The sequence below is a fragment of the Oryzias latipes genome, chromosome 7 (genome assembly GCF_002234675.1).
Source record: "Oryzias latipes chromosome 7, ASM223467v1".
Taxonomy (NCBI): domain Eukaryota; kingdom Metazoa; phylum Chordata; class Actinopteri; order Beloniformes; family Adrianichthyidae; genus Oryzias; species Oryzias latipes.
Window position 1 is genome coordinate 18,412,983 of NC_019865.2, and position 27,945 is coordinate 18,440,927.

At 39.2% G+C, this 27,945-nt stretch overlaps 1 protein-coding gene across 1 annotated transcript in view; it reads right to left on the bottom strand.

Moving 5' to 3' along the window:
- LOC101175079 (cadherin-4) overlaps nt 1-27,945 on the bottom strand; it is a 334,935-nt gene that overhangs the window by 159,601 nt on the left and 147,389 nt on the right. Inside the window, exon 3 of the mRNA XM_023957138.1 lies at nt 23,598-23,621. Within this exon, the coding sequence (XP_023812906.1) occupies nt 23,598-23,621 (24 nt within the window). The remainder of the gene's footprint in view (nt 1-23,597; nt 23,622-27,945) is intronic.

The following is a 27,945-nucleotide window of genomic DNA, read 5'->3' on the forward strand; positions in this document are numbered from 1 at the left end:
TGTGCTCACATCAAGGGAAAGGCAACATCCTGGATATTTTGTTTATGGATTGAACCTCCTAATGAGTTCAGGCTTAAAGATGAAGCAATGAAAACATTTATCTTATTATCTTTACTTAATAGTCCTTGACCTGCACTTCTGCTTCTATGACTCTGGCTAATCTACTATATCATTTTTATAATTTAACCATTTCTGGTTTATTTATTCTTGCAGGAAAAGTCAGTTAATGTTCTCTAAAAATGGCCGTGCTCGTAATGGCCAGAATGATGGGTCCCTGTTACCGGGGTGGAGGCAGCAGTCATTTGTATTGCCTTCAATGGCGATGGTGTGATACGAGAATTTGGCCCTCATTTTGGCCTCCCTGTCAGTCGAGTTGCTTAACAACGTGGGTGCTTAGAGCTGTGCATCTGGTCGTTAGAATGTGTGACAGGGCTCTCTGCAAAGCCTCCAGACACCAACAGTTGAGGACTATTATTATTATTTTCCCTCTTGGAGTGGTGGCAGAGGAAATCCCAGGCTCCTCTCTTTCATTACCAATTTCCTTCTCTTTCTGGTTCAACTTTGCTCTTCAGACTATAGATAACAAGTGCTTCCTATGAGAAGCAGCAGCTTAAAAAAACAAATATAATTGGATTTTGAAGCTTCGGAAGAGGTCGAGCAGTGGGCGCTCTCTAAAGACCTTCACTGTTGTTCAATGGCTAGTGTCACCTCTGGAGAAAACCCAGTGCAGGATCACCTTAATGGAGCATCCTATGGAGGTATCTGACAGATTGATGGCTGGCATCCGGTCTAAACAGATAAAAACTAATCAGCCAGCAACAGAGGTGAGAAAGGAAGAAAAATAACCCTACTTGCAGTGGGAAATTGATTTTAGATTGGTCTTAGGCCTTGTTTTGAAATTGCACATTTAGGAAACAAGTTATATCTTAAAAAAAACAAATGTTTAACACTAAAGGAACAGCACATTGTCACACAGCCACTCCGTGCATTTTGTTCATATGACACAGAGGAAATTTGTTCATACATGAATATACATGGAAAAAGTGAGAAAGGTTGTGGTCACTACATACATTGTCAACAGCCACTTCATACATTGTCACACAGCCACTACATACATTGTCACACAGTCACTACATACATTGTCACACAGTCACTACATACATTGTCACACAGTCACTACATACATTGTCACACAGTCACTTCATACATTGTCACACAGCCACTACATACATTGTCACACAGTCACTACATACATTGTCACAGAGCCAGTACATCCATTATTGCACAGCCACTACATACATTTTCACACAGCCAATACATACATTGTCGCACAGCCACTGTGCATTTTGGTCATATGACACAGAGGAAAATTGTTCATACATGAATGTACATGGAAAAAGTGAAAAAAGTTGTGGTCTTTACGTGACATTTTTACTGATATTTCAGGAATTAACCACGTTAAAACTATGGATGAAGTATGAATAAACCTAGCAAAGAACAAATAAATCAACATAGAACATGAACCGAGAGTGATAATTGTGCAGTTCATTAGCGATTCATGCATCAATGATGTTATTTTAACGTGATATGTGCGCCGTATACACGAGAATAAAGTTATACATCAGTGAAACATTCGTGAAACGTTAGACGTTTGTGGAACGGTTTTGGAAAGCCACAAATTAGGGTATGCATCCCACAAACTTGCATAAGATTTACATATTAATTGTGTATAAACTACGTCAAATACATGTAGACTGCATAACTCTCAACCACCCAAAACTGTTGAACAAAACCAAATTCCCTCAAAGAGACATCAGCCAAAACATTGACAGACATCTGCGCACATCGACGCAGGCAAGAAACACTTTTTGTATATCACCCATGTTTCACGAAAGACCCAAAATGTCATACTTGGAACATGCACAAAATTTGCGTGACACGGCCTGAGTGAAAGATGAGGTTAGCCCGTGTTCATCCTTTTGAGTTCCAGGATAAGCTGCAGTTTGTTCTGCATGGAGCTTTTATATACAGCGAATGACACACCAAAGGCAGCAGAGAAGCCTAATTCCTTTGGCTGTTTGATCTCGTCACTATGAGCACCGATATCACTCAGAGAAGGAAATGAAGGAGCTGTGATGGTGAACGCAGCTCCTGTCCACTTCTGAGGGCAATCCAAGCGTGTCTGTGGACAGGGAACACACCCAGACAAATGCACTGGTCTGTGGGGTGTGAGCAGAGAGGTCGCTAATAGCTTTACTGAGCACAACACCTAAAGACCCAGTTGTCTGCATTAAAGCCTATCCTTAAGGTTCTCCTCCTTTTTTTATGTTCCTTGAGCTTAAGAGACTAAAATCTCATCTTTGAGCACATAACAGTGTGGGGACCACAGCAAATGGCTGGCATTGCTCTCTCATGCTGTGAATACACCACATAAACCCAGTTTAATCAAGTCTAATTGTTGAGATTATGAGGACTTGTGTATCTTAGTGCCTCAACAAACATCAGAGCTGAAGTAAGCACTGTCCCTCAGGAGGGTTTTCTTTTTTTCATTCTTTCTTCTGCTGTTAATGTGGACTGGAGTTGTCAGCTGTAGCTTTTTTTTTTTTTTCCAAAATGCATCTGTAGATAGAGGATCCGGGGCCCAAATGATGAAAAAGTAATAATGCAGACATGTTCTGTTGTTTACATGTTTAACGAGAATTCACTGTGGAATCCAATGAAGAAAACAGGACGTTAGCTGCTATTTATTTTGCTAGGGAATTGATTGCAATCAATTCAAAAAAGGGTGTTTTTGTTCAATTTTTTGTGTGTTTTTGATGCTATTTTTTAAGAACTACAAAACTATAGATTTATTTGTTTTTCAGTATATTGTTAGTTCTTTTTTCTTAATAATTATTTTCATAGTTTTCCAAAGAATGTTTTTTTTGTTTTGTTTTTTTGCTTTGTTTTTCAATATAATGTTATTTTGCTTTTGTTTGTTAAGGTAATTTTTAATATTGTATTCAATTTTTTAAGATAAATTTAAAACAAAAATCCAAGATCATTCTTACGTTGTTTGAGATTGCTCACGCAGAGCAGCCAACCGGTTCTGTCCGCGCTTCATAGCCTTCTCTGGAGCGCCACACTGTCTATGCATGACATAAACGCCAGAGCAATAGTGACCCGCAATTGGAAGAAATTGTATACATGCACCACGACCGGGGGGCAGTTTTCCAAACTGTGTGTTCACATGACGCATTTTTATTCTGATCAGGCGTTCATTCCGATTACTTTTGTCCATGTGACGTGGCTTTTAAACTTCTAACTGCAGCTCATCTTATAGTTTTCTTTAACAGATGAGGTTCAAGCCCAACCTGCTTGTAGTTCTTTGCTTTTGTTGTTCATTAAAAAAAGAAAACCATGAAAAACATGGAAAAAAAAATCAAATTAAAAACACAGTTTGTTTTCCCCAAATGAATATAATACGCTTCTATTATTGACCCTGCATTTCCACAACTTTAAGTTTCAGCAGTAGGTTCTGGTCCTTTAAGCAGCATCTGATTAAATATGAAAGCTTTGCTCCACCCTGGAATTCTAATATCCCAATAGGCTTTCTATTAATGCTGATTGACCCTGGTTCACTCTGGGCTACTTTGGCACAGCTCACTGCCACACCACTGCAGGTTAGCCGGAACATGAATAATTCCCAGTGGACATTAACTGCTAAAGTAGGCCAGAGGATTCAGAGGATCTGCTCCTCTTTCCACCCTCGCTCTCAACCCCCTCATCAGCAGGCTGTTAATATTTAATTATACAATCTTTATTTTGCGCTATCCGAAACCATGAGGAGTTGCAGATGCAGGGACCAACAGTGAAGCACAAAGAGGGGATTAAAAAGAAAAGGAAATATAAAAGTGTCATTTCCTTTTTATGAATAAATAATTTGTCGTTTTTTTTTTTTTTTTTTGTTTTTTTTTTGCCATTTGACAGAGCGAAAACAAACTCTGCTTGAGTTGCCATAGTAAGAAAAAAATACTGACACAACCCCTTGACAGAAAAAGAAAAAATGATGATGATCTGAAAAAATCAACTATTTCATCTACCTAAAGAGTTTTTTAAAAGATATATATGACCCTGCTGATCTTTTCCCAGGATTGTGAATTTTTTCATATGAACCTCAAGGCTGCTTGGCATATTATGGACAACCTGGATTTCACTGCCTGTAAAAGTAATGGAGAAAAAATCGAGAGCATACTTTAAATTAAATTAAATTAATTTTATTTATATAGCACCTTTCATGACGAGAAGACAGCTCAAGGTGCTGTACATAAAAACAAAAACAAATGCAATAAAATACAATAAAATACATTCAATTAGCCCCGCGCAATAAAATACACAAAGACAAACACCAGTGGATAATAAATAAGTGATTAAAATAAAGAGAAACCAGAATTAAGATAAACCAAAATAAAGAGAAACCAGAAAGCTTTAATCCCAATCCACTCATATACCTAGAGAAAACACTTTGGGTTTATAAAGTATTTCCTTTGTTCTTTCTATACCTTCAAGTAGAAATGACGTTAAAGATCCAACCTGTTAAAAATTGTGTTTTTGGTGGACATATGTTATAGAAAATTAAGATACAATGGGCGACCCACAAGCTCCCTCCTGATGCTTATAGTTGACTAGATCCATGTACGTCTTTGTTTTCCTCATCCGAGTTGGCATCTGGCTCCAAACTGTACGACTGGATAGCTCTGATATTGCTCGCCCTTTTTGTTTGCGATGTTAGGTTGGGGTCATGAACGGCTTTGAGCTAGTTGGAGAGCGTAGTGGGTGACGAGAAGTGGGGGCAGGCTTGCCCAAAGTTCCACACTCAGAGGCAAATGTTTTACGAACTCCTGCCGCTCTGCAGAAACTATGCAAGGAAACGACATAGGTTTGTTGATTTTACCCAAAATTATATAATTATAATTAAAAGATCACTGGATTTAGGTCTTTAACCCTTGTGCTATCTTGTGGGGTCCAGATGACCCCACTAGACAGTGCGCTGCATCTTTTTTTTCTCAATGATTTGTGATCTTCACTGGTGTCCATGGATTAAATGAAATCCTCTTCACCTTTATCCACCTTTGTCATGGTAGGGATAACACATCAATGTAAGGGTGGGGGTCATCTGGACCCCATAGGATAGCACAAGGGTTAAACGGGGAGGGGCTTCAGTAATACAAACAGGAAAACACATTTTTGCTTTCGTTCGAAGTCATACTCTATTTACATTTTATTCATAAACAGTTGGAAGAAAAGATCGTTCTTCACATCCCGTGTGTGAACTTCCACCAATTCAGAGGTGGCGTTTACAGTTTTAACGAAGTATTTCAACCAATTTGGAACTCACATGTAGAGGATAATGGTGAAAATCCATCCTAATATTAGACCTTTGGGCCATTTCTTTCTTAACAAATCTTGTAGGAGTGAGATCTTGCGGATGAAGTGGTGGATGCATTAATAATGTATGACTGAGCCTTTTTATAGAGCAGAGCCACTGAGATCCATAATTCTATTCACATTAGGCCTTAAAAAAATGTTAAAAGTTTTAATAAATAGGTATTAAAACTTTAACTGATATTAATAGTACCAATTAAAGGGCATACTGTGAAGATATGCATCATTTCTGTTCTGCTAAAGCGGAAAACTCACTTGGCAGAACCCCCCCTCCCTTTGCTTTCAGTCTTTCAATCTATCTTTCTCTTTTTCCTTTTTTTTTGTGTTAAGTATTCTAACCCTCTTACTTGGCTCATTGTATGGAGAAGTTAACATCTGCTCAAACATTTTATGGCTGCTATAAATAAAAAAAAAAAAGATGCTGGGTCTGCTGTAAATGCGTGAGCCGCGGCATTTTACACCACCTCATCATTCCGTAATCAATTCACTGAACATTACTACTACACGATGAGAGCGTTTGACCATCCGCGCTTTTGATTGATGGCCAATTCTTCTTGTCTCCCACGTCGGCGTCTCCAGCGGCGTGCCAGGTCAAATGGTGTGTGTTAGTTGGACAATAGTCATTCGTTTCAGTTCATGAAGTGGAACCTGCGGTTGATGGTCACGCCATTACCGACATTAGCATGCACGCCTTTGCTGGCGCAGGTGCCACGCACACGCATGTTAGGCTGTTTTGACTGCCTCATTTAACAGCTGGCTAAAATACCTGATGTTTGTTTCCACCGGCTCTCTTGGAATATGGCCGTCTCCCTTGTGCTTTGCTTCAGTGGAACGATTCTGTAATCTGAGAGCTTTTATTTTGAGATTAAAAAGAAAGATCTTTATTTTGCAGTTCTAACTCTCGAATCAAGATTGACTTAAAGATCCACTCAGACAATGGTGTTTTTTGTTGTTTTCAACGTGTTCTTGTGGCATTTTTCTCATAATGGAGGACAAATGAAAATTAAAAAAAAAAATTAAGCTTAAAATTGCATTTCTGAGTATTTCTTCTTTGTAGATCAGGTGCAAACAAAAAATGCAGTTAGATATAGCTACTAAGAGTGACGCAGGAACTACAATCAGCAGTGCATCTCTGTTGCATTGCGTGGGCAGTCCGTCTCACAACAGTTACTGTACATCGTCTCCGTTGAGTCAACGGTTCGCCCCCCTCCCCCTGACTCCTAGAGGAGTGGTTTGTCCTGCCACCCCTGCGTTGAGCAGTTCGTCTCGCTTCGTCATGCCCCATGCCCTCTCCCATCACTAAGTCCTCGTAAAATGCTTGTTTTAGGGTCATAAATGATGTTTTTGTACTTCCAAAATTAAATTTGATGATGATATCCGCGCCGTTAACCTCTGTTACCACGTGGGCACATCACCTCAAAAATAAAACACAATTTTAGGAAGCTTTATTTTGAAAGTACGAAGGAAGTTTTTATTTTGAAACCCGGACCTGTTTCTGGCTCTCTGTTTTTTTGCTGTGACTTGACGTGACAAATGACTTGAAATAGATCTCCTGCGTAAAGCTTACGTTACGGTGCGAAGGGACAGATGTCTCAGACATGATGGAGGCGATGTAAACATTCCGTTTTTTTAATGAACATTCTATTTTTTTTTGTGTTAACGCAACGAAACAAAGTGTAAATCAGCCGTAATTTGTGAAGGGATTTCTATGCTGTTGCTCAGCTAGTATAATGCTAGAGTATAAAGTAAATGAATCCATTGGAGTAGTCAGGTGGATTAGAGTCAGGAGAGTGGGCAAAATGAAGATGGAGAGAAAAAGAGAGTAAGAGGAGAGGGATTGCGGTTCAGCGTCTTTGCGCTGGTGATTCCCTATGAAATTGATTCTCATGCCTCCTAAGATCCCCCACCGTCCCCCCTTTTCTCCCCTCCATCCCACCACTATTACATATCTGTCCAGACGATATATGATCTACACACTACCTAGCAGAATCACAGTCCCACGGGCACAATGTGACTCTTTAATGCCACCATGATGAGAGGAATGGAGGGACAGTAGCGGAAAGGGCAGATTGAAAAAGAAAACAATCTGATAATAAAGACACAATTGGCAAAACGACAGTCAAAAAAAAGTGAGGCAGAGTGGTAAATTGATGAGTTGAGAACAAGTGGGGAAGAGTCAGATGAGGTGGGCAAGGAAACCTCGCACAGCTAAATAAACGTATATATATATATATATATATATATATATAGTGTGTGTGTGTGTGTGGGGGGGGGGGGTGGACTTGTGGTGTCAACCCTTATACTACGTATAACAAATGTCCTTTGCTACACAATACTAGCAAATGTCCTCACAGTTGGGAGAGGGTTGGTGCGAAATGTTTAAGCAGTCCAAATCTCGCAAATCTTACCTCAAGTATGAGAGACAAAAATCACTTTGAGATTTTTAAAGAATCTATTTGTTAATGATGGTGGAAAATAAGTATTTAGCCAATAACAGAAGTTCAACTCAATATTTTGTTATTTACCCATTGTTGGCAATGAGAGCAGTCAAACGTTTTCTGTAAGTCTTCACAAGGTTTTCACAAACTGCTGGTATTTTGGCCCATTCCTCCATGCAGATCTCCTCTCGAGCTGTGATGTTTTGGGGCTGTCGCTGGGCAACACAGACTTTCAACTCCCTCTAAAGATTTTCTATGGGTTGAGATCTGGAGACTGGCTAGGCCACTTCAGGACCTTAATATGCTTCTTATGAAGCCACTCCTTCTCCTTCTCATGCTGAAAGATCCAGCTACGTCTCATCTTCAATTTCCTTGCTGATTCAGGAAGTTGTCACTGAAAATCTGACGATACATGGCCCCATTCATTCATTCATTCATTCATTCATTCATTCATTCATTCATTCATTCATTCATTCATTCATTCATTCAGTTGTCCTGGTCCCATTGCTGGGCGGTAGTGGCTCAGGCAGTCGAGCAGGTCGTCCCATGTTCGAAGGGTCGGCGGTTCAATCCCGGCTATCCATTATTACCAAATCTGAGTCCCTAATTGGTCAAAGTTCAGCTTGTTAAACTTTACATAAATCCCCAAAACAGACTTAAAGAAAATGAGCATTTAAAAAGCCTGAAACACACATTTACTCATGTTACCATAGACTTTTCTCAGGAACTAGCGGGTTGATCGTGCGTTGTCAAACCTGGTGTGAACGTTCCCTAAAGTTCATGCCACTCTCTCTGTAGGTAAGTGTCATTCAGTGGTAGAATATTGAGCCACTCTTAAATGAACGGAGCTCTTTATCTGAACCTGAGCAGCAAATTATTACCTTGTGAGTAGAGCATCCGAAGCAGGATCTATTTCAACATGCAGCTTTTCCTGAGGGCTGCTGGTTTAGTGAGTTTGGGGGGGGGCAGTACCAGAAATCCATGGGAGGGACGAAGTGGAAATCAAAGAAGTAGTTCATGTCTGGTGCCTTATTTTGTAACAGGGTCTGACATTTTTGGCCTCCACACTATGACAAAGCCCTGAAGCATGGTCAAGCATCATTGGTGAGAAAAGCATTAAAGTGGATGGCCGCAGGAAAACGGCACAATAATAACACCCACTGGGAAGGCCTCAAGCCTTATTGAATCTCCTCTGACTCCATTTTGCATTTTTATTAGAGAAGGAAATGCTTTTTAAGGATTCTAACAAACATACTTACAACACACAAAAATGAACATATTTGCTTTTTACTTTATAGAAAGACAAAAATGATTATAAAAGAAATAAAACATACAAGAAATGACAATTAACTTGTCTTAGAAAACCAAAGTAGTTGGATTTGAAAATGCCCTTAAGGCTGAAGTATAAACCTTTCCTTGACTCTAATCAGAACTAAGAGAAGTCAGTAAGCCACTCCTGTTGCTGAACCTTCCCATTGCAATTGTTAAAAGAGAAATCTTTCCCTTTGAGGTCGGGTCATATTACACGTCTAATCTTCTGGAAAACTAGAATTCCAGCAGGACTCTGGGATAAAAACAGTTATATGGTAGAAACAAGATTATGAGAAGATTTTTAAGTCACTATGCGGTGGAAGCCTGCTTTTTTAGAGGATTAAATTTATTCTTGTTGCTTCTACCCTCAATTATAATAGCCAAGATGTACCTTATGCCTCTTTTGCCACAAGAATGGTCGACCTCTGATTGGAAGATCACAGGTTCTGTGTGCTCACCCATGTGTGGAAGTGTCCTTGGGCAAGACACTGAATCGATTGTTTCTGGTGGTTTTAGGTTGGCATTTGTGTAAGGCGGCGGAGCTGCGATCAGAGTGTGAATGTGTGTGTTTTTGGGTGAATGGGACCGTGAAGCTGTGGATTCAAGAATGCATTAAACTTGGGTTCTTGAACGTGGATTTAATTTATGGATTTCACATTGGACAAGCAGGGAGGGTCTTTTTTTTCTTGTTCTACTGTTCTACTGAGACCTAGCGCAAAATGTCGTAAGGGTGCAAATGTCGTTGATCTTGCTTCAGGCTTTTTTTTTTTTTCACAGCTGTATTCCGATGTATCAGGGGTGTCAAGATCCATGCCTCATGACTGCACATTTTGTAGGTAGAGCCAGAAAACAGTTGCAGAAACTTTGAACACGGAAGCCTGAAATGCGCATTTATTTACACACTGTTATATAGACACATTTAATTTTTTTTTTTTTTTTTTTTTGCCTTTTGTTTGTTTCATGTGTTTTAGTGTGGCTCCCATGAAAACCGCCATGTTAAGTAGATAGGCGAGTCAAAGAACTTCCAGTGTTGAGGTTATTTAACCTTTGCAGTCATTGTAAACCAGATGATTCCTACGAGAAAAGCAGCTTTGCTCCGATATCCAACACTTTATAGTGTCAGAAACAATTGATATAAGGTTAAATGCTCAAATGGTCGAAGTGTTATGTAAGTTCAAAGAGCACAGGTTATTAAAGGGTTAAGATAGTCCAATAAATTTCTTACAACTATGACCAAAAACAAAAACACAAAAAAGGAAAACCAAAGAATAGATTTAACAGATTTTTACCATGTAATTTATTTCTTATATGTATTGGAGATTGCAGAATGTTTTTACTGATTTACTTTACTGTCTGGCCGAACTTCACAGATCACGGAGGAGGAGGAAAGCTCTGCCACTGTACTGATCCTCATGTAGAAAACCAGGAAAATTCCTTCCAAATACTATTAGATATCAAGAGAAATGCATAAATATGTATGTCTACAACAAAGATTTAATCTGCATGTATATACATGAATAGGCATTGAGATGTTCAAATAAGATTAATCTGAGTCTATTCTGCATATAAATAATAAATGCTAAAGTCCTTTTTATTATATTAAAAGGATCATGAAAAAATCCTGAAAAAACAATCCACTTTTTCAGAAAAAAGGTGGAAATGACTATAAAAAGAGATGTATTTCTCTGTGGGACAATTATGGATGTTGATATTTGTGTGGAAGGATGTGTTTTAAGGCACCCGAACCTCCTTTTTTGTAACCATCAAGCAAAGATGTAAACAACTACCTGCTTCAAGTGGGAATTACCATGCTGGGGAGCTGGGGAATTGTTAAAAATGCAACATAAACACACTGCACAACCAGAAGATTCCTGTAGCCTTGGAATTATTCAAAAATAAAAAATAAAACGCCAAGAAACATTAAAAGCCATGCATGGCAGACAAAAGGAAAAGAAATGTCAAATGCAGAAGCAAAGGCAGAAGCTCATGAGCAAATGACGATTGATAGAGAGCAGGAGAATGAGCAAGTCAGTGGAAGCACGGGGCTCTTTAGTGTTTTAGCTATATGCATTTCTGGTCTGCATGAAAGGGTAAAATTCCATTTGTATGAAGCACACATTCACAAAGCTCACAGAGAGGATCAATCCACCACACTCAACAAAGCACCAGATGTCACCATAATTGCCTTGCGCCACTGTCTTTAGCATCAATTCCATGGTCATGTTGCTCCAGGTAACAGTGTTTATGGGTCTGCAAACCCTTTCACTTGTTCTAATGAGCATCAGATTTCCATATGGAGGACAAGCCACACACTGTGTGTGTATGAAGGGTCAGCTGTTGTAAAATATTTGCGATTGCGCGGCATTGAGCCGGTCTGAATTCTTAATAGCCTGGGCCGTGTTTGCTTCTCAAAGAGTTTCACATGAATTATTGATGGTTGGAAGCTGGAATATTGTGCTTGGAATTAGCCTGGAATATTATTTCTGGGCACATCTCGCCTCTGAGCTGCCACCGCTTTCCCGAGGGTGGGACTGGGAACTGTATGCTTTTCCATTGTCATTCTGTAGCCCATTTTTTCTCCCACTGACTATAAAGTTGTTAATTAGAGTGGTGTGAAAGAGCTATATGAAGTACACAGGCTTTCTGAAAACAACAGCCAAGTGGCCGAAATGTCATTTGAACGAGCCGAATAACTAACGCCCCCATCCAAAACCACAAGATATGTCACTCCAACAATCCCTCCTTTGCTCCTCATTTCTGTGCCCTCCAAAGGAAAAAAAATACATCGGATATGTCCAAATTCCCTCCGTACTCCCTAAGAAAGCTTAATAGTGCGGGACGATCTTCAAGCATCCTGGATTTTAAAAGCGATTCGATTTTCTGTTAGTACTTTATCTTGTAACTGTGTATTTTTTGACCATTTAATGGTACTTTTACTCAAATTCAAAGTGCTTTTTTATCTTTTTTACAATTTGAAGAACTTTAATGCTGAACGTCATGTTGATTACGTTGGGATGGCGTGAGTTAAACTGTGGCCTGTGCAATGTTTTTTGGATAAATTGGGGAGATAGCTGGATGTTCTAGGATGGCACTGCAAAGTTCACTACAGGTGTTAAATAGAACATTTATATAGGTCTTTAGAGAATTTCTATAGGAGGACAAAGCTTAGTGACCTAGTAAGGAGTTCTTGCTCCCATACTGGAAAATTGTGGGATCGATTCCCTATTTCGGTCCAACTAAAAGGCTCAGAATGGCACCCATGGGCTCCTTGCTTCGCATTGAGCATCAAAGATAAAGCTTGGCGGTTAAAATCATGTTCCTGAGCAGCAACTTTGAGGGGATCAGTAAAATGTGAACCACAAACAATTTGATCTATTTCCATGGACTAAACTAATCCAAGAAGACTGTAGTTTGTTGTTTTCTCCTTTAGTGTCAGTGAAGAAGTTGTTTTTTGTCTCCAGTTTCTAAATACTCGTGGATAAGATTTGCACCTTGACATAACTGAAAGGTCTGAGCAAAGAATAAGGACAATTGTTTGTAAGGAAATTCTATCAAGAGGAAATTGGCTCAGCTTTCTTTCCTGTTTATGTGCATAAAATATTATTATTCCAGCAAACTTGCTATAGTTTTGGCACAATAATACCCATCTGCCATTACTGTAGTGACATGTCTTTACTTAGGCAACAATGTTCTCAGAAGTGCTGCACAGTTCAGGGAAAAAGTCTGTGTAATTAGCACTACTACTGCAGAGTTGTGGAATGTGTTTATCTCAATGTGGACATTTAAATAAATATTAGAATAGCACGGCTTCAAAATTAATAGCTATTATTCTGTTTAGATGGAAGAAATCCAGCAGGGTGAAAGAAGACAAAACTAATTCAAAGATAATGTCAAATCCAAAATGTAACGTCGTTTTCAATTGTTTTGGTTTGGAGTTTTTTTTTAAAAGACAGTGCTGCCGCCACTTGCTTGATCCGTCACACTTTCTCAGGTGTCTATGTACGGAGTAGAGATTGATGTGGACCTTCTTCCACTCCCAGTCTGCCACGTCTGTTCCACCCTGCTGAGCTAATCCAAGCTGGCCAAATCCCTCCGCCGCGCAGGCCTACATATGAGTCGTCCTGCTGGGTGCAATATGCCACCCGCTTCCCCGGCAATGCCAGCCCTGTAGGGCGTCGGGCCCAACTGTGGCGTGTTGTCAGTAAACAGACAAAGATGTATGAATCATCTGAGTAAGTCGGAGCAGGTAGTCCTTTGTTAACAACTTCTTGTTGCCATAGATGGACTTGTTCTATAGTATTAGGGCGACACACAACCATCTCTGTGCACCATGTGCTCCTAATACAGATACTTATCACCAGTAATCAAAAGAACCTTTGCAAAAGCTAACGCCACACACAGAGGTAGTAAAGTCCCACTCTGATCATCTTTTGATCTATTGTAAAATCGTTCCAAGTTATGATCATTTATAGACAAAATCAAAAACTTGGGTCGTTTTCTAGGATATAGTTTCTGCATATTGCCTCTGCGTGGAGTAAGCCTGTCCGCACTGTCTGCTAAAATCTGTTTATCTGTTTAAACGCTCTCTCACCAGCATACAGCCCCTCACACCCCAACCTCACATTACCGGTGCAACAAAAATAGCTAGCAATATTGAAGCTATCCCGCTGTACAGTTTTAAGCCAGATGCTAGCTCAGACGTACATGAATCTACTTGTCTGCATAGAAATGAAGCAGAGCAGTGGGTTTGTGGCTTCCGTGGTAGCTTCTACGTCACAGATACAGGCTTTATCCAACTGCATCTTTTCGTCTGCTCCTGAATCACAATGATTTGTACAAAGAAACACTCAGAATTGCAATTTTTGGCTTAATTATTTATTTTACATGTCTTCCATCAAGAGAAAAATTACACAAGAACATGTCATAACCACGACTGTCATTGGAATGGGCCTTTTAAAACAAGATGCCTGATAAAATTGATAAAAAATCCTAAGTAAGATTTTGTTCATGTTTTTTTTATTTTATTTATTAATTTCAGCACACAAAAGGAAATTGTCCACCTTAATAAGGCCTTTACTCTTGTTTAGCTTATGGACACAAAAAGGTGACAGCTCAAAAAGAGCAGGGGCAGAACATAAAGCCCAGCTGCACTCTGCAGACAAATTTCTGCCGCATTTGGAGTACAATCAGAAATTGCACTGCCTCTGAACTGGGGTGTAAGTGGGCTGAAGTGTCCAGTTTGACTGATTTGTGCATTTGCATTCTCCCATCCTGCTCCCGCCTGCTTATATGTGGGAAAGTCCAGGGCTGCAGCACATTTGTGAAACGGCTTTCTTCTGTATGAATGGCCTAGAAATTCCATCCACGGGTGCAATCAGTGTTGCACCCTCCTGAGCAGAACACAGAATACTAAATTAAGTTCATGCATCAAGGGAATAGGCTGTTCTTACACCTAATTGGCAGCTGAGTTTGAGAACACCATTTCGGTAACGAAAAGTGGTGATAAATGTACTTTGGGAAGTATTTTTTCTTACCTCTGACTTCATCAAATTTTTGTCGTGGGAAGCATTTTACCGCCAACAAGTCATACATCAAATGGAATGATTCTGTAGTACTCTGGTTATCTTTTCCTTTGGCTAAACAGAATCCATTATCTGTCCCCTTTCATATGACAAAAAGAAGCTTTGTCCATTGTTTCAGAAAAAAAAAATGGCCTCATGCACCAATGAGACAGGCCTTTACTTTCAGCCAATTAAGTCACAGAGATTTGAGGTGTCTGCCCTGAGCCTACAGTGTCCTCGGTTGGCATTTAAAATCAATATCTGTTGGACCTTATTAGCTGGTCTGAGAGATGCAATATAGGTGAGATCACGTCTATAATGACCCCTTTCTCCTTCAGAGTTCCACACTGGCAAATGTGAAAACTCAACAAAGTATAAAATAAAATAAAGGTCATAGTAATCACTGTTTTAGTTGTGGGGGTCCAAACTAGTCAGAGCGGAACAGAAAACAAAGCTTGGCATGTTCACACATACTCATTCAGCCATTACAACTACACAGGAGGCCTTCCACCAGTTCTGCTTGCTGTCTTGCATGCAGAATGCTGAGCAGAGAAAGTGAGAACAGCACAGTTTGAATTAGAACTCAATTATAATAGATAGAAATGATTTGGCTTTCCTGGCATTCAAGATCAAGAAAAAAGGCAATTTGCTCAGAGGATAACTTAATGAGATTAGAAAATGGGTTTAATGACTACAAAGTTGCCAATTATGTTTTATAGGAAAGGGAAAGTCCAAGATGTCTGCATTTGTGAGTATGACTGTGTTGGTTACTCGAACTTTTTCGATTTTCAACTCTTCGTCTGTGTTCACATCTCCCTCGGTAAAACGTATTCAAGTGACCACTTTCAATAAAAAGTCTGATGTAAACGTGCGTTTCGGGCTTCCGTGATAGTTTTGAACACGGAACGCAAGTTTTGCAACGCAAGTTCCTATGACCATTTTTGGGCAAAACGTGCGGCCATTGAATGCTCGTTGGAAGGTAAACCAGGTTGAAATTTGACCAATCAGAGACTCGGATTTGGTAGTGATGTATTGATGGTGTCCAACCATTTGAAAATTGATCATGGAGGAGGAATTAATAATAGGAGTTTGTGGACTGGAGCAAGATCTATGAGATTTGCAACGTTTTGACATCTTAACTGTAGGTGGTGGACGTGCAAGTATTGGGTAGCAACTGTCCAGTGTGAACACCATGTGCTAAAAGGGAATTTAAGAATGTTCTTGGATACACCTTACATCCCTAGTGGGAATGTACCTTTCCACATAAAATGGTCTGCTTTGCTAAAAGTATATTAATACATATTGCTTCACATTGTGGTAATCCCCAACCCTCTAATTTGGCCAATAAAATAACAAAACAATAAACATTGCATAACGTAACATGAAGTCCAAAGAATAATGAAGCACATAAAGTGAGGCAAGACGATCAGAAGATGTCAGTTGACTACACTACCCAGAATGCCAAGAGGGGCCTAGATACAGTCTATCAGTGGAGGGGGTTAAGTACAAGTTTTGTGTAAGTTTTAGCGAATGATGTTTTTCGTGTTTTCCTCATTTTTATACAATAAGAAGCCTTTGCAGAAAGCTTGACAGTTAAGTGCAACTTTATTTGCATTAACGTCAATATTGTTCAGTTTAACACTTAAAAGACAACACATGACGTGACTTTTCAGATGGTGAAGCAAAGTACGTATCACTCCGCAATCCTGACTCATGGCTGCAATCATCCAATTCTTTGTAGTTTTCAAAACTTGTACTAAACACTTTGACAGATCTTTGTGCGCCAAACACCACAGAAAGTTGGTTCCAGTTCAGTATCCACAACCAGAATTCATACATCAGGCCCACAGGGTTATATATAGGGAGTTCTATTGATTTTTGAGGAAATTAAAGAACTTTGAGTGTGTCTAAATTCAAGATAAGTGGGCTATTTTATTTTATTTTTGAACTTTCAGCTTGAAAGCACTTCATGTCTTCACAAAGTTACCCTTTCAAATCAACTTAGATAATACTTTGGTACACATTTGGTACAGAAGAGGCTTAACTAGTGGCTGTGCACATCCAGAAATGCATGCGTATTTAGTTTACTTTCAGTGATACAATTCTCTGACTTTCGATGACAAGACAATTTTAGAAGACCTGAAGAATTAGTGTTGAAAGTAAACAAAAAAAAAAAACCCTGCAAATGTCACCAGGCAGAAATCTGCAAGAATTTAAAATAGTACAGTGGAAAGGAAGCCATTCAAGAACACATGCAGTTAAGTCGGGAGGGTGTCACATCCTCAAGAGGTTGACAGGTAAATTATCACGTGCGACTAATGGGGCGAAAACACCCCCTTACTCTAACAAACAGACATCTTATTGACCAGGCTGTTCCCCTTTTGAGATCAGGTTTTTAAAAAGACACCAGAAAATCTGTGCACTTACTAACATAGTAGCAGAACAAAAAATAAATAAGTAAATAAAATGAACACGCATTGAGCTGCAATGCGTGGGCACATATAGGACTAATTCATCTAACAGGATTTCTAATGAATCAGAGATTAGTCTTAAAAATGTTCAAAAAGCTTTTTGAGATGCAGGCCCTTTTGACTCATTGTTATTTGTCAAAGTTGTAGTAAAAAAAAATCACAGATTATGGAATCCTGAATGGGGTTTATGCAGTTATTCACTGTTGGCTCATCAAAGATAGGGGTAAGTCTCTTTTTCATTCTTATTTTCCTGTTACATTTCTGCCCATAAATGCATCTCGAGTCATATATCACAACCTCTACAGAGAGGGAATATTGTATGGATGCACATTTGAAAGTATGCACCCATAAATGTTTTTGGATTTTGTTAAAAAATAAATAAAAGAAAACACCAAAAGCTGAGTATTACCATATAACAGCAAGCCTGTCTGCTCCTAGCAGGTGTCTGAATGTTTCATCTAATCATTAAATGCTGACAGACTTCACAGCGCAGCACCACTGATCCCTGTCAGAGGAATACAGGGCTTGACTTCATTAGAGCTGTTAGCTCCAAACTGCTTTACCTGCACTTATGCCTGGTTAATTCAGCACAGGGATGAAATGGGAGGAGGGTGAGTGAAAGGAAAGAGACAGAGAGGAAACAAAAGCAAAGCAGGGACGGGGGCATTTAAAGGGATGAGGAGGGAGTTGGAGAACGGTAGCGGGGCATGGGGCGTGTGAACCTGGAATTTTCACAAGTAGGAAACGGCATGAAGCTCAAAGTGGTGTTCGCACTGAGAAGGAAAGACCAAAAAAAAAACAACAATCAATTCACCAACGTAGAAATGAATCAATTACTTCTGTGGAACCCTGACAGTCAAAGTGCCTGCCTGAAATTCCAGCATGAGGTTTTCTAATGTATTCAAAAATTTGCTCTGACCTCTGTGCACACATATGCCTCCCCACTTATGGACACGTTAATTTATGCCTGCGCATATGCACCTCAGCACATAAAGATATGCACAAGTGTCCTTGTTCTCAGCATATTTCTCCAGTACATTCATCTAGTTTCTCCTGCAGGACCCCCTCCCCTCTTAGCACTCAGTCTTTTGCTCCTGCCAGCAGAGATTTTTGGCTGGTTTAAGTACGCCCACAGTTCCCTCAGGGACAGCCCATGACGGATGGCACTGCGTGTGACTCTGATTCGATTCAGCCCATTTGATAAATTTATTGCTGGCATTTTGAAAATGAAATTAGAGGGACGTCTCCTGGAGACTGTTTTTCCAGCACAGGTGCCATAAATATACTTCATTTGGCAGCACAGTGGGAGGAGGAGTTTAAGGGGGCGGCGAAGTGTTGGATAAAAGATGTCATGGCAGAGTGCAGACAGTAGGGATGTTCCACGCAAGTGGAGAGCTAAAGAATAAGGTCAAAGCATAATGAGGTCTTGTATTAATCATGATTCTAAAACGACAGTTAAAGGTTATTCTGAATACCGTATTTTCTGCGCTATAAGGCGCCTTTAGAAATATATATTTTTTTCCCCTAAAAATATTATTCTTGGGTTATTCTGTTTGTTTTTACTGATGTCAAAGCAATAGATACATGGCGCTTTGTCAAAATGTCAGTCTGTATTTTTTACATGTCACAAACCAGGTTTGGTGTTATTATGAATACGCTAACATAGCTAATCTGTAGCGATGTTAGACTGTTTTATTTTTGTTGTTGTTACGTGTGGGCATGGAGTTAGCTCAGTCACAGTAATGTTTGTTTTAGCGGTATCAGTCTGTTTTTTTACATGTTGCAAAAAAGGTATGTAGTTACAGGTATTGTTAATAAGCTAACGCAGCTAATGTGTTGCAATGTTCGACTGTGTTTTTTATGTGTTATTAACAGGGTTGGAAGTTAGCATAGTCACAGTAGCGTTTGTTTTAGCTGCATCACTTTTTTTATGTCTTACAAACAAGTTGGGTGTTACTGTGAAAATGTTAACACGCCTAAAGTGTAGCAGTGTTGGAATGTGTGTGTTTTTTACGTGTTATTAGAAAGGTTGGAAGTCAACGTAGTCACATTAATGTTTGTTTTAGCAGTATCAGTCGATTTTATTTCGTGTGGCAAACAATTTGGGAGTTACAGGTATTGTAAATACGCTAATGCAGCTAATATTTAGCTAAGTTAGAATGTGTTTTCTTTTTTTTTTACATGTTACTAACAAGGTTGGGAGTTAGTAACCTTTGTTTTAGCAGTATCAATAATTTTTTATGTGTTTAAAACAAGGTTTGGTGTTAGTCGGAACATGCTAACACACCTAACGTGTAGCTGTGTCTGACTATTTATTTTTTTACAGGTTATTAACAATTTGGGGAAATTCAGTATCAGTCTTTTCTTTTTTATTTATTTTTTTTTTCGTTTTTGCAGACAAGGTTGGGAGTTGTAGATAAATATGCAAATGCTTCTATTGTCTCTAAAGTTGTTGCTGTTCACCTCTCGGCATATCCCGTCAGGGGTCGCCACAGCTACTTAGCTTTCACTGATTTCCACAGGTAGTCTGGCAGAGACTTTTTACGCTGGATGCCCTTCCTGACACAACCCTGTAACTTTTCTGGGCTGGGAAACGGAACAGGGAAAACCAGCCCCTTGTGGCTACATATAGTGGTAACATTAAAAGCAAGTTCTGGAGTTACTGTGAATGTAGCTAATCTTTTGTCTCGAGTAGTTCAATTCCTCCAATAGGTTCAATAGGTACTTTGTTAACTCCTGCACCTGTATTTTTGTCAATATGGTACTTGATGGTACTTAAACTCATGATGCGTGAACTCACCACGTAGCATTTGCTGATGGAAATGCATGTGGACTGCCGCAGGCCATGGCTGGGGAAAAAATGGAGGTTGGGACAGCTGTTGGCTGTTTGAATTCTGTGTCAAAACCAACCAACCAAGAGTCATTTTCAATCCACACTAGAATACAATACAAAGTACAACAGGGAACGGCCCCAGTTACTTGAACCCAGTTAATAAATAAAGACTGACTGACTGACTGACTTATCTGTGATTCATTTGTCTCACCTAATGCGTCTCATGTTTCAGTGTGCCCTATATATGACATTATTTCTATAATCGACAATTTATTGGAGGTGTGCCTTATTATCTGGTACGCCTTTTAGTCCGGAAAATACAGCAAGCTAGAATGCTAAAAGAACTTTTGCATTTTCTCTTATTTCAACATTTTAATCTTACATAAAATGTATCTTCTTCCAATGTGAGTTTTACAACTACATTTCTCCAGTTGGGATTGTTGTCTTCTAAATTTGAAACTTACTTTCCTGTCCAACTGGTTGGTGTTGAAAAAATGTTTGATATCTCACCTTATTAAACAACAACTTTTTACCCTTTTGTGTTTTAGTCAAGTCTGCTCTGGCTGAGTCTCAGAGTAAGGCCCATAGACTAGACTTTGTTTACAAAACAAAGAAGTCATTAAATTTACTGTTATGACCTAAATAGTTTGTACAAAAGCCAGATAACATAGGTTCCTAAAGCTCTTCAAAGATGGCATTAACAAAATATTTCAGGCAAAAATGTTTTGCTGCCTTATAGAAACATATAGGGAGATGATGTCTCCATCTACATTTTAAAAGCAATCAACACTCTTTCATATTTATATACATAAAATCCAGAAACTCTGAAGGCTAACGTTTAACCCAATCAACAACTGATCACAACATGTAAACTGTTCATGCCATTACTTTTGGTTTACTTTCATTACAAACTGTACAAATTATAAGAAAAGCATGTAAACGGTTAAGTCTTGTGTACCGCACCAGCTAATAAGCCCTCCATGTGGTCTTGTTTTGGAAGCGTAACGCCACATTTTGGATCTTCATTTAGCGTTTGCTTTATAAAATGTGAGAAGCATTTAAAAAATGTAATTTCTTCTTCCAGAGGTTAATAGTTTCACAAGTTCTCCAAGGTAAGTGCCTGTTTTATGTGTTCACAGCTATAGTTTGTATTTCAAAAACTCAGCTTGTTTATTTCAGTCACTGCTTGTGTCCACATAAGCAAAACGTCAGCGGTTTTAAATTATAAAAAAAGCTGATTAAAAAGCTGCATTATATTTGTCTTAAATGCAATCAAAACAATGAGCACTAAGCTTTGCTGAGCGAACCTTAATAGAAGTAGATCATGGTCAGTATGCAAAGCAAAAAATGGAGAACAACAAAGTAAGGACTTACAAAGTAGAGATGGTTGCATGAAGCATTATAAATCAAAATCTTTAGTTGAGGGTTAGCTGGTGATAGATCAAAACCGATTTTTGAGCACAAGTTATAAGAATGTTCGATATATCCCGTCAGCGATCGCCATAGCATATCAGATATTAATGCTTCTCATTGGTGGTTTGGGAGATATATTTACGCCAGATGACCTTCCTGACACAATCTTGTATTTTATCCGGGCTGGGAACTAGCACAGCGGGACCTAGACTTTGGTCCCCCTAGTGGTTACATATTCAGGCAGTAGCGCAAAGGGTCTTGCCCAACGACCCACACTGAATGAATCTCACTGCACCTCCTGGGAGCAAAACCCAGATTTCCCATGTGCCAGTCCTGCACTTAACCAACTAAGTTACCCAGCTTTCAATTAAATGGTGAAATCAAAGGGTTAAAACCTATGCAGACTGTTCTGGTTGATATGTTTTTTATTTTTTTTATTTTTTTTATGCGGCCTTAGGAGTCTCCCTGGGGTCATTTCTGTTTCTGAATTTTAGACCCATTCTCCAGACTATGAACAACTGACACATGTATGATGTCACTCGTTGGCCAATCAATGCCCTGAAATCTAATGATGCTGCAACCGTGCCCTAGTCAAAAGCAGTGTAGAGCAAGGAAGAGTAGGGACTATGAGAATATGCCTTTGGTTACTGACCAACTTTGCAGCGGTTCTGAACTGGCTAGCTTCAGTACTTGTGCCAGTTGATTCCTATTCTGAAAAAGCACAAAAAACAGTGGTAGTAGCTAATTGCTAATTAAAAAATGAAGTAAAAAAACACAGTACAGCTGTGCTGAGCAGGGCTTTCATTCAGATTGTAGCTTGATGGTAAGAACACAAATGTTTTCTTTACAACGTCTTTAATGCTTAAGACTGAGAAAAGGCCTGCATGGTAGTCTCACAACACACACCTTTATTCTATCATATGGTTGGCTTCATGGCTCTACAGTAGCATCAAAATACTATAGATAGCTGTGAATGTGTCTATTGCACAGCACTTGATCAAAACACAACAACGGTTTCAGCAGGTTTTCCAACACAAAAGAGACATTTTTCCACAAAGAGCATCATCTAGAACTCAGACAAAAAAGACAGCATCTTCGACAGAGATACCGACCGTACGTTCTGCCTTTCACTGAGAAATGTTTAACACTGCAGCTGTGGAGGTATGATGTACACCGTGTCAGCCTCTGCCTGCCCTAAGCATTCATCAGAGTGAGGCTTCGGCAACTGGCATCACTTACTTTTATACGCCAGTTTGACAGCACTGTACAACTCATGGTCATTACATGCATTGGTTTTCTGCGGTGTGTACTAGCGTATAGCCTGTCAAACAGATGCACTTTGTCATATTAGCAACTTTTACAGATTTGAAGTAGTGGAATTTTTAAAAAGGCACAGGAGATGTCTTATTTTATTTTATTTTTTTACCTCAAAAGCATATAAATGCTATACCTAATTTAGATGATCGGAAATACTTTGGCCTTCAGTTGAGCTGACAGCAGGAAATAAGTTTTAACAACCTAAAAAGCCTGTAAGAAAGGTTTAGACAAAATCAGTAGGAATTTATTTTCCTTGATTGTGTGCCTCCACTTTGCAATCATAGAGCAAGACACGCCCTCTGACATTACTGCGGTTTCTGTAACTAGAGTCAAGGGCAAGGGCTATGCATCCTCCTACAGGCTGCCACTTGAAAAAAAACAACAGTTTGCCTGTCTTGCCCCACCATCACAGGAAATCAAAACAGACTGCATGTACGTCCCCTAAGAATCGCTGGCCCACTACACTTTTTGGCTTTTCCTGATGATCAACAATCTAAACCCTTCCCTTACCACACACGCAAAAGAGCGGAGGTGTCTCAACAGAGTTCTGATTAGTCCAAACATTTAGACATGCATGCTATAAACACATACTGGGAGCTTCCTGTCATTGCAGGATAATTTAGCATCAGCGGGTGTGAGTGATTGACTATGTAATCAAATAAATTGTTCTGCAGCAGAAACACAGACTGACAATTTCGAATCAACAACAACAATTCCCAGAAATGCTTTTGATCTCATTAACAAAGACTGAAAGTGCACATGGATACACACAGCGGCGGAGACCCATGTCACCCCATCGGAAAAGAAGATCGACTGGATGCTATCTTACCTGTTTGTGATGCTAACGTTGCACCTGTAAGACAAACAGAACACAGAAAAACAAGTTAGTCATTAAACAAATGCAATAAAAGGGTTGCGATCACATAAAATACAGGACATAGTATTGATATAGTATTGATTAGGGACAATATATTTGGAAGGAAACAGCCAACTCAGAGGGTACTTTGTAAGAGCAGCATGAATCAAGCTAATGAACGTATTTAATGTAAAAGAAAGCTAGTAAAAAAATGCAAAACAAACATTTTCCCATAATAGTGAAAAGGCTTGAAAAAAAGAAAGCTTTCAGAGAGACATGTTAAAGAGAGCCTTGAGCTGTGGAGAGACTCTTGGCATTACATACACATAATTTTTATTCACTGAGTTATTATTATTTAGTGAGCTTTTACATAGTTTAGAAATAAATACCGCTGAGGCAAAGTATATGTATATGTTTTAGATAACTGTATGTTTCGTACTTAAAGCCACAATTGAGCCTCAAAAAACGATTGGGCCCCTTCTAATCAGGAGAGCCTTAATTATGGATTATTTCTGGTTTTGTTAACTGATGTTGAAGTGATTTTGAGAGATACAGGGTGCTCTGTCAAAATGTCAGTCTGCTTTTTTTTACGAATTACAAACAAGGTTGTTTGCTATTCTGAATGTGCTAACACAGCTAACGTTTAGCGGTGTCAGAGTCCATTTTTAAAAAAAATTGTTACAAACGGGTGGGTTAGCGTAGTTACAGCAACGTTTGTTTTAGGTTTATCAGTATGTTTTTATTTATTTCTTTATTTTTAAAAGTAGCAAGCAACACAGGGTGGTATTGTAAATACGCCAACATGGTTAATGTGTAAAGGTGTCGAACTGCGTTTTTTAATTTTTTATCTGATACCAACAAGGCTGGAAGTTAACCTAAATACAGTGTCGTTTTTAAGCGGTATCAGTCTGTTTTTTGTGTTGCAAACAGTGTTGGGAGTTACAAGAATTGTGATTATGCTAATGTGGCTAACGTGTAGCATGTCAAAAACAAAAATTAGAATTACTGTGAACCCATTTATTAAAGTCAGACCGACTGAAAGACTTCTCCCTGACTCCGTTGTTTCGCATAAAGCGCCTTATAGTTGAGTGCGCCTTACATATGTCAGAAGTTGGGAAATAGATCATTTAGTGATGGCGCACCACGGGCAGAGCTACGGTGGTGCAAACATGACAAACCGTTGGTTGCCACAATAAATATTGTTTGTTGTTCTTGTTATATCAAGCTTTTAATGTTGCCTTTTTATTGAACCGGCTATGTTAATGAACAGGTATACCAAGTACAACTAAAATAAATTAAGGCAATTTTTTTTTTTTCGTTTTTAGCAGCTCAAATCCTTTCTAGCAATCCTCTCTTGGCCACAAGTCCTAAAGAACCCAAATGACCAACGACATGGGAGGGGAATAATTGAATCCAGATGGAATTGCAGGGGTACTGGGGTGAGCAAGCACTAATCCAAAACTCTGCCTAATTACCAGAGTAAAGACAGCATCCATTGTGGAGGTACTATCAGTGTTTATCGGAGCATGCGGCGTGGGATTGGACTGAGAATTAGAGCTTTCTATACTTTTGTTACGTGAGGTGTTACAGTGGATTTGAGCAAATATTGGCACTTTGGTTATTACTATATTGTCTGATTGTCTGCTATGGAACTGTCTACAAGCTCAACACGACGAGCCTAATCTGAAAAGGGGCTTCAAATAATTAGTTAGTGGAGTACTCCCACAGTCCAGTGCCATCAAGCTTATCAGTAAAAGAAAACCTTTGGCCCAATTCCTTTTGAGCTCAAAGGCTTACAAAATGTCACCGCAGTTAAAACCTGCAAAGTAGCTCGAGCTGATAAAATGTTGCACGTCAAAAGCACAAGTCCATTAAGTGATTATATATTTCTTATACAAAAGACACATTTCTTTCTCAAGTTTTTGTATTTTCAGCTTGCAGCATCTCCTCATTTTTTTAAACAACAGTTTTTCAAAATAATGCAATGAGGAAAATGAATCAACTTGTGTTGACTAGAAATATCTCTGTTGTCCCACAATAGTACAGATTTTTTAAACATCCTGTAAATTAGTGAAGCATCAAATAAACAATGAAGCACTTAATCTTGCGTTATGTGTCACCTTTGACTAATATGCTAAATAAAACATTAAGTAAAAGTTTCACAGAGTAACAATGATAAATTTGACTTTACTAAACGTCCAAATACAGACTCATTCATCATACACCAATGAGCTGTCTCATTATAACCCACACAGTGTCCTTTTCCAAAAGAAAAAACGTGTATTCTGGTGTTCAGGTGGTTGATGCCAGGACTCTTACCAACTTTGGAATCGCTTCATGCACCCTAAATGGCCATAGCATTTCCTAACATGAGGAGCCTCCTCAAACAGGACAGAGGGGGAAACTTAAAAACTAGTCAGGAGGGCTTAGGAGACACACACAATCTCTCCTCTGGATCCAAAAGGTAATGTTCTCTGAAAGATGCCTCTTCACAAATCCACATATATTTTCTGCCCATGACTTTCAGTTTATGATAACTCACCAGTTTATAGGCTTTCTCAGTTGGAAGTGTCAACTGCTAAGTCAATATATGGGAAGTCCATAACAAACTGAAAGAATTACAAAACTATCAGCAAAAGGACAAACAAATCAAACTTGACCAGCCTGAACTGAAAACTAGGCACCAATGCTACATTCACACCACGTTTAAACTCTTGCATTCACGCGTCGCTACACACATTCTTAAAACCAGTTTTGGGAACAACTTAAAAAACGGGCAGTCATTAAATAAACATTGAAAGTTAAACCAGTTCAACTTTGGCCGGTCAGGTATTGGAATTGACGTATATTTCACATCCCTTTTAATTCAAAAATTGATCATGGAGGAGAAATTAATAATAGGAGCAAGATTCACGAGATTTTCACCGCTTTGACATTTTGTATCAAGTCGCTGCCAACTGTAAGTACGTGTGTTAGTATCAGGTAGCAACAGTCCCATGTGAACAGTATATGCTAAAGGACGTTCAAGAACCCCTGACACATGCCCTGTGTAAATGTAGCATTAAAGGAACTCAGTGGAAAAGTCACTCAGCTAAAGACGGCTGTGGATGACTATCAAACACAACCAGGCCAGACTGTGACAGAGGGATGTCTGTGAACAGAATATGAAGGAAGAAAACATAGCAGAGTTCAAACAATTCGTTCATCTTTCAAACCCGCTTTGTCCCTTTCGGGGTCACGGGGCTGCTGGAGCCTATCCCGGCCACTTGCGGGCGAAGGCAGAGGAAATCCTGGACAGGTCGCCAGTGTGTCATAGGGCCATAAATCACACACTCACATTTGGAGTAACCAATTCACCTATGAAGCATGTTTTTGGACGGTGGGAGGAAGCTGGAGTCCCTGGAGAAAAACCACGCATGCACGGGGAGAACATGCAAACTCCACTCAGAAAGGTCCCCGATTGGTGTTCTGTTCATGCAGTCAATGAATGAATGAATGAATGAATGAATGAGTTCAAAGAAAAAAACTGAAACACATGATTCTCTCAGTATCTCTCCCTAAGAAGAGCACAACCAGACAATTCACCGCACAAGTTGACAGGAGGGGAGCTGGAGGACAACCAGGACAAAAACAAAACCAGAAAATACTCTGGGTCCTTGTAGCCAGATGAGGGTTAGGGGTAAAAGAAAAAAAATACACCTCAAGCTTAAAATTAAGCTTTAATCATTCCTCTTAACATAAATGTATTAGGACACAGCAATTTTTCTGTATGAAAAAATAAATACAAAAAGATTAGTTTTTTCTTCAAAGAGCTGTATGTTTTTAAAATACAAAAAAGTTTCTTTTCTATTCAGAGCTTATCAACGCGTGCTGTTTAGAGCCAGTACACATAAATAACCACTATTGATGGAGGCAAGAAAAAAAGAAAAACCTGTGTCAATGATTATTGCATTTCTTCCCAGCTTTCAAGGGGCTTACATGGATTTAGAGACTAATTTGCTCTGGATATGTGAGTAGAATTTTATGGGCCTATGCACTCACAGCAGTCCTCCTATGGGTTGGAGCATTATGGAAAATAGTGCAGATGCTGAAACTGGTTTCCACCACCAGTAATACTCCAGCGCAATGAAGGTAAGACTGGCCAAGAGCATGCCTGAGGACAGTAAAAGCTCTATCTGGGAGATAAAATCCAAAAGAATAAACACTGATCAAGTTTGTTTTAACAAAGCAGACTTTGTGTCTACTCACTGAAGGAATCACTTAGGATTTAGGCTGGAGTGTGATCAATCTTTCAAAATAAAAATACAAACTATTAATTAAA